The sequence below is a fragment of the Rhinichthys klamathensis genome, unplaced genomic scaffold (assembly GCF_029890125.1).
Source record: "Rhinichthys klamathensis goyatoka isolate OS25496 unplaced genomic scaffold, OSU_Roscu_1.1 h1tg000391l_1, whole genome shotgun sequence".
Classification (NCBI taxonomy): domain Eukaryota; kingdom Metazoa; phylum Chordata; class Actinopteri; order Cypriniformes; family Leuciscidae; genus Rhinichthys; species Rhinichthys klamathensis.
In genome coordinates this window covers 2,841,912-2,849,965 of record NW_026606894.1, presented here as the reverse complement: position 1 = coordinate 2,849,965, position 8,054 = coordinate 2,841,912, and the positions used below count along the sequence as shown (strand labels likewise).

General features: G+C 37.8%; 2 protein-coding genes across 2 annotated transcripts in view; both read left to right on the top strand.

The window, feature by feature from the left end:
• Positions 1 to 8,054, top strand: part of abcc5 (ATP-binding cassette, sub-family C (CFTR/MRP), member 5) — a 102,218-nt gene that overhangs the window by 39,453 nt on the left and 54,711 nt on the right. The gene's annotated exons all lie outside the window — the stretch shown is intronic.
• Positions 971 to 7,932, top strand: rpl35a (ribosomal protein L35a). Its single transcript, XM_056234189.1, has 5 exons — positions 971 to 1,066; positions 1,557 to 1,593; positions 1,706 to 1,858; positions 4,523 to 4,667; positions 7,868 to 7,932. The coding sequence occupies exons 2-5, from the start codon at positions 1,583 to 1,585 to the stop codon at positions 7,889 to 7,891; spliced, it is 333 nt and encodes a 110-aa protein (XP_056090164.1). The 5' UTR covers positions 971 to 1,066; positions 1,557 to 1,582; the 3' UTR covers positions 7,892 to 7,932.

Sequence of the window (8,054 nt, the reverse complement as noted above, 5' to 3'; positions counted from 1 at the left end):
ATGTTCAGTGTGATTTAATCTTTACTTTTACTAGAATTTAGTGATGGCCATGGGAAATCTAGTAAAGCTGTTAGATCAATTACATGTATCATGTTTTAAATCAAATAGCTTTTTAGTATAGGGAAGCTATTTTAGTACTGAGTAATTTTAACCCATTACCTGTCACCCCATTTTTTTGGGAATAGACGTGAAAATGCACTTAAATGGTTTTAATTCAAGAATGCTTTGGATCTACATTTTTTGGTCTAAAAAAAAAAAGAGTAGGCATAAAATACCCGGATGACTACTTCCGGTAAGATTCTGAAGTGTGCAGATATGATCGTAAAAGAAAGATATGATCGCATATGATCATAGCATATGATGGACACTTTTACTATCCCATGAGGCCACGGGAGAGGATTTGTGAATGGCAGTTCTTCCAATATTCTCTCCTAACTGGCCTTGTTTGTGCAACTCTGTCTGGAAGAAGATTGTCTTACTTTACGAGTGCCTACTTTAGCAGCAATTTTTAATTTATGAAATACCTTTATTTACATTTTCACACTATATTTGGTAATTGAATGCTTATTTAGTGTTATAAAAATAAATACTGATATTACTAAGAGAGAAAAAAACTTGCTGAAGATCCAAATCCCTATATGCCTAAATAATATAGAAATTAATACTTGAGCCTATATGTTAATTTATGTGTATTGCTAGTCAAAATCCTTGTAGCCCATGTAAATGTTTATGTACACGTGTCTTTTTGCACTTTGTTAACATTTTAAGGTATATAAATAAATGTAGAAATATATAAAATCTTTGTGAAAAAGTCCACTTGTCAGAAAATACTATAATGTTAAAACTAAAGCAAATGATAACACATTTTATTATTATTATTTATTATTATCACTACTACTATGTTGTGGTTTTTAACGATTTAGAAGAAACTGTAAAAGTGGTAGAAGAAAAAAATCGCATTTAAAACGCTCTAATTTCATTCAGGCAGATTTTCAGACAGCGTCGCCAACATTTTCCCAGCATTCCTTGCGAGCGGCCTTTTCCTCCATTTTTGAGACTGAATCAGGTGAGCGTTTTAGAGCTCGTCTTTTAAAATATGACATTTTAGCCTTGTGTGATGTAAAGTAAACCTTCATTTCTACCAGTATTGATCAAAAATACAAATAAAGTCCATATTCAGCTGAGTTCTGCCATGTACGACATAAGATGTTTTGGATTTTAAGCGGATTGTTTGAGCCCGTTGGCTCAGGCTAAACTGTGGTCCGGAGCTCATTTCTGCACATTACTGTCAAATCTGTTGTCCTAACATAGCTGTTTGTTAATCATTTATGATGTTTACTACGCGGGTTAGCTTGTGTTGAAGACGTAATATTAACTATATACTACGTATAACTTTGTGGAAGAACTTAGCAACTAGCATTGAGGAAGATAAACATGCTGCTGTGGATATAAGTTACCGTAGTCAACGTAAATATGAAATCCTTGTATCACGAGCCACCGCACATTGACCCTTTGACTAAATGTGTTTCTGTCTTATGTTTTTTATTTTATTTTAGGTTATTAGCCTGGTCAAAGCATCATTATGCCCGGAAGGTAAGACATGAAAGCTGTCAGCATTGTTAATATGTCGTATATTTAACTGCGATAACTAATGCTTGGCTCATGTACATAGATAAAGATGAGGTAACTTTTCCCCCTCTTTCAGGCTGTGGAGCAAGGCCATCTTTGCTGGCTACAAGCGTGGCCTGAGGAACCAGCGTGAGCACACTGCTCTGCTCAAGTTAGAGGGAGTTTACAACCGCACAGAGGTCGATTTCTACCTGGGCAAACGCTGTGCCTACGTCTACAAGGCAAAAAAGTAAGTAACGGCACGATATAGTGTTTATGGGACGAGTAACAGCACGTGTGAGGAACGGTTTGACTCCATTCTGTAGTCTGTAATCTGTTTGTGTGATCATGCTGTCAGTCCATTGACCAGTGTTGCCAACTTTGGCAAGACTGATAAGCAAAAGCAGAGCCTAATATTAGGCTTGTTTTCAAAAACAAGCCTAATATTTATCAATATTATATATCCATAAATATAGTGAGGACACGCACTATCCTCCGATCACCTGTGAGCAGAATCGATTTAGAGATGGAAAAGGAGAAAAAGACGAGAGCACTAAGAGGGAGCTGTAATAGCCACATTTATAATAAAATAAATTTGAACCATATGCATCTATTATTAGTAGGGATGCACGATATATCGGCCACCGAATCGGAATCAGCCGATGTATGTTCATTTTTAATGTTATCCCGAAAATTTGGCCGATATTTTAAAGATGAGAAATGGATTATTTCCTTCAGCTGAGACACTTCAGATGCACACTGTTTGCCAAGATGCTTTTGAATTGCTTGAAATATGATTGAAATCGCTTCAAAAAAGGAAAATACTGTTAAGTGCAACGTGCAGAACAATTTTGTCATAAAGGCTACATAAAATTATAATGAGAACATTATAATTGTGTGCTTGGTACATGGCTTTAATGGTGAGACTTTTGTTTTTGTAATCGGGCTCGGGTTATAATTATCAGTATTGGCCAAAATATTCATATCGGTGCATCCCTAACTGTTAGTAGCCTATTAGTACTTTTTTATTACAGCCTGTAATGATAAATGCATCTCAGAAATATATTTTAAAAAAATGTTTTAATTGGGTCTCTCTCCTCCCCTGCGCTGTCCATCATCTCCCATGTTTGCTCTCAATCCCTGTACATCTGTTAGTGGCATTGTTTTTTAAATTGTACATGTCACACACCTGCATGTTGAATGAGATTTTTCTCCAGTGAGGGGAGGATGGGGCCACAGCACTCGTATTATTGCACTGATTGTCTGTTAGCTGTGAGCAGACTGTCAATGTATTGGAGAAAACAGCACCCATAAATGTAATCAAATGAAGTTGCTTGTCAGGTTTTCTTAACAAGCAACCATATATATTTTTTTTTTTAAATGTGCCCAAAAAGCCACAACTGGTGATAAAACAAACGACAAAAAAAACAACACTATGGGTGCTTCTCAATATCCCTCCTCGTCTCCTCGATCCTCCATCCTATGACCCGGAAACTGATCGAGCTCAGCCATCTTGAAGGACATCTCAATTCTCTAATTGCACTGTGAGGAGGCTTCCAGAGGAGTCATGAGCGAGGATGCACAGTTGCATGCTTTGCGGAAGTGTTTTATCGACTAAACGTGACGCACTTATACATTCTCATCCCCCTTCACGTCGGTCACAATCATTTTAATTTATACTTGACCTTTGCAGTTTAAAATAAACCACACATCTCACATATTTCAAGAGGGTATCTTGCTTTATTATTATTTATTACTAATTTCTTAAATAACCAAACTAATACAACATAAGGGCAGATCCTTTGAGCGCTGCTGATGACGCTGTGAAGTGACGCTCGAGTGATCAAGTATTCCAAAGTATAAAAAAAAAACTTTCATTCGATTCCTCAGTCCTCATTTTCTTTCCTTGCAGCCTTCCCTCGCGTCCTGCATGAGACGCGAGGAAAGGAAACGAGGATGCACAAATAAGAATTGAGAAGCACCCGATTAATTTTTTTAAAACTTTTGTTTACACAATTTACCAAAAAAAGCCAGAAGTTGCATATTATAAGCGGACTTGGCAACTCTGCCTGTGACAATATTCACTTTTATATGCAAGTTACCATTTATATAATTAACTCCGTTTACTTAAAATGTATGTTTCTGTTCTTATTTTGAATTAATTAATTAGCATTTGCTGTTCCATAAGTTTATTTGATGTTTTATTATTAACCTGTCAACTGTCACCTTACTTTTTGAGCATAAATCTGACCTTAAATAGTTGTGAATGTGAATCATGAATGCTATAAAATAGACCTACGGTTGGTCTCTTTTTAAACACTTCTTAAAAATGAAAATGCAAAAAGTTATTCAAGTTAGTTTACTGTAAAGCAAGTGTACTTCTTAACATTATTTCATAAATATCAAAGTTTTTTTTACTCTTGTCTTCCTAGATAATCAAAGGCAAGCCTTACGTCTAAACAAGTTGTTCGAAATTTGAAAGTTGATTTCACAACTGAGCCTGCTAACAGGTTTTAAAATACTATTTCCATCGTAATGTTTTCTCCAATTTCAAAACGGTTTAGTACATCTTCAGTATCAAGAAAAAATCCTTGTGTGTCTAAGCACACTTGGCAATAAAACTCTTTCTGGTTCAGATAATGATGTATCCATAATGGTTTATGATTGAAAATTGATTGAATAAAATTTAGTTCAGTTATTTATTTTTTGATCATAATTGATATTTGACTCATTGAATGTAGTGTTTCCCACTAGTAAAATGGGTTGTAAACTGCTTTTCATGTACTGTGAAGATGATGATCATATTTTACCCTTCCATGCAGAGACGCGTTTCATAATTTCTATTGATGGTCTTATTTTGTTTTTTTGTCCATAGTCGGCAATGTTTAATGTGAGTTCTGTATGTTGTCTAAAGGATCACCGCAACACCCGGCGGTAAACCCAACAAGACACGTGTCATCTGGGGTAAAGTCACACGGGCTCATGGAAACAGTGGAATGGTTCGTGCCAAGTTCAAGAGCAATCTTCCTGCAAAGGCTATGGGGCACAGGATCCGTGTGGTAAGGGTCTTAAAGTTTCTCTCTGGCTTTAAGTATCAATGTCTGTCACTGGTTATGCTTTGTGTTGGACAGGTCCATTTTTAATTTGCCCACTATATGCTTGCCTTTATAATGTGGCAGTGGTTTAAACTGAGTTCAAGACAGTGCTGTTGTTGCCCTTAGTGCCACCTTTAAAGGGGCTTTAATACTGGGCACGTTTGATGCGGTCCGAGCATGATTGTTTCCGGCGCTTCCCACAGCATTGGTCTGGTTTCACACTCAGCTTGATTTTATCGAACCCTGGTGCATTTGCGTTCATCTTGAGTCGTCACAAACATGCATGCCACACATAGACAGTAAAAAAAGATGGACGTCGCCTCTTCGCTCTCTTCCATTGGCGAGAAGTGAAGCCGCCAGTGTCCCGATATGGCGCTGACATCTTGGATCTTGAGTCTGCGCAGTAGCGATCTCGGGACCAGACATGCGCAGTCGTGAGCAGGAAGTAAATCTGCGAAATCAAGGCCCCGCCCTCACTCTCGCTGAATCAATCGCGATCAAGTGGCCTCTGTCTGCTCCATTGCTTTCAACGAGGCTTGTTGTCTTTTAGCTAGCTGGCCCATAACATTTATTTACTAATTAGCTTATAAATTTAACTAACCGGGGGAAAAAACGATCGGACATACCAGATCACATTCTACTACAGAACAACCCATTATGTCGGTGTGAAATAAATAATTATAAAAATTTAGATATTTAATTTAATGCTCCAATCTCCGCAGTCCTCGAAGATCCCGAAAAAGTCCTTTGGTGCTTCAGTGACTACTTCGCTCAGAGAACCTGTCAATCACAGCTGTCAATCATAACGTAACAGCACCGTTTTTATAGCATCAAAATAACTAACTAAAAACAAACTTATTTAAAAAAAACAAACACTTGAAATAACATCAGCGTGATCAAAACTACAGTAAATGACACTGTCTTTGGAAAAAAGTTGTGAAGTGTAATTTAATTGTTTAGTTGGTCTCACGTGCAGTTGAATAACATGGAGAGGCGGGGTTTATGACCTATACTAGGACCAGCCACCAGGGGGGGGGGCGATTGATACGCTTTGGCTTCACTTTTCAGGGCTTGTGCGGCATTTTTTAAAATTTGGTGCTATGCGCAGCAGCGTAAACGACACTTGGGTTTAATGTTTGTGTGTCGAAGTGGCTTTGCTAGCAAACGGACTCTTTTGAGGAGACCGTGGATTGCCGTTCATTTGCCCCTTGCTATGCGCAAATGCACTGCAGGCTCACTCTCGCTCGTATCCGAGGTAAATCAACACTATCATCCCTTACATGTGTTTTATTGAACTAGATGCATAGTTATCGGCTAAAACACATCTGCGGGTTACTTATCTTCCTGAACGAGTGCGCACCTGAGTCCGTGTGGATTTCACAATCGCATGAATCGCGCCACAGTTCGAGTGCAATCAAACATGACCGCTTTCACATTAGCAATTTTTCATGCGAACCGTGCCCTGTTTCAAACTAAACTTGCCACTGTCAAAGCACCCCGAGTTTGAATCACTACTGACTTGTTGTTTGTTCATTTGTATATAGTTTTACGTTGTGATATCTCATCAGCTTTATTGTGAAGGGCTGTCATTTAAATTAATTAATCTTCATGCAATATAATTAAAGCTGCAGTCCGGCATTTTTCCTCTTTGTCGCCATCTCTGTTCGAAATCTGCAATTGCAGTCATTCGCGGAATTATCAACTTTATGTGGGTTGTAGTTCAACACCCTCGACACGGCACAGCGCGGATGAACACAGTGTTTGAGGAGAGTGTGCAGCTGTCAGTCACCGCGCCGATGTGGATATTGTCATTCAGAATCACAGATTATTCTTTTTGGAAGTATGACCAACATAAGAATTTTCACCGGGAAATGTCATCTGAACTAGTAAGAAACATTCACTTTTGTTCTGGTTCTGACATTGCAGTAAATCGCGCTGATTAAATCTAACAATTGCTTATAAGTTATCATTTCACGCAAAACCGTGCAAAGTAGCTATACTATGTTCTCTAATTGTTAATGTTAACAACGTCAGCAAGCATTGCGTGACTACATCATGTAATGTCCTTCCGATATTAACCTTGTTTTCGCATGGGTCCGGTTGCAGTCTCTTTTTTGCTGTAGCCACTCCGAAGTCCGAACGAAGTCTTTTGCATGTTACAGTGGGTGAGTCTCTAGTTGTCACTGATGATGATCGTCGTTTGAACCTTTCTGGATCCGCCATCAAATTGATAAGTTTAATTATATCAAGTGCTGTGAGAAAAGGCTATAAATCTCTACCACCAACATCCTCACACGCAATATAGCTTATACTAGCCGAGACTCCTTCTTTATGTGTACAGATGTGACGTAATGACGCAAAGACATGCTCGAATCTCCCGTGGAAATCCACCAGTACCACTGGAATTAAAAACATTATTACAAGCTTACCGTTTTGCATCGAGCTAAGGCAAGCAGATAGTTTTGAACACTGGCTGGTTATGTATGTTATCAAATATGTATTTTGGATAATTTTTAACCCAAAAAAAGCTACGGACTGCAGCTTTAACCAAAGAAACTGCATTTCTTGCAAATTGTCATTCAGGTTAGATATCTAGAATGGAAGAATATTAAAGTGCATGTCCAAAATCACTGATTTCAAGAACAGTAAAACTAAAACAAACTTACTCTTTGCCTTCCTCTGGCACAGTAGGGTTTTTGTAGTTCTCTCACACATGACAGGTTTATTTAGTAGTGTAACAAGCACACATGAGAAGGGATTTTGGTAAATCTTTTTACTTGATGTGATGTTTGTGCACAAACACATACTCTTCTCCTTTTGTATCTACATTAAGGGTACGTTTACACGATGTGTAAGGATGTATTAAATACGAAAAAGCTTTTTTGTTTTGTTTACAGAGACGATAACTATTGTTTTCAAAATCTTGCTCTTTGAAACCTGTTTTTAAAAGTTTGCCCACCTCCCATAAAACGCTGTTGTGTTAATGAACGGCCAAAATGCATAAAAGGTTTTCTGTCGTGTAAACAATCTCTGCGTTTCATAAAAGGGGAAGGTGATGTTGTCCATGCATGTCTTGATGCACCCTTGTTTGTTGACTGGTTAAAATGTAAAAATAATAATTTTGTATTGAACGAATTACTAATTTTTTGCTTCTCTTTTTTCAGATGCTGTACCCATCTCGTGTGTAACATGCTTTTGTGTACAGACAATAAAAATTTTGATCCAAAAATTGCTTCTGTGGTCTTTTCACAACTTTTTTCCCCCTTCAGTTTATAGTGTTCTATTCTCTGCAACCACTTTAGAGTCTTGATGCCTTTTGCCAATTTTTTTTTTTCTTTTGTTTTCAGTCAA

What these genes read in the sequence shown, in the direction of transcription:
- rpl35a (XM_056234189.1), top strand. An exon ending in TACGTCTACAAGGCAAAAAA is followed by an intron (nt 1,859 to 4,522) that starts GTAAGTAACGGC and finishes TGTTGTCTAAAG; the next exon opens with GATCACCGCAACACCCGGCG. An exon ending in TGGGGCACAGGATCCGTGTG is followed by an intron (nt 4,668 to 7,867) that starts GTAAGGGTCTTA and finishes CTCTTTTTTCAG; the next exon opens with ATGCTGTACCCATCTCGTGT.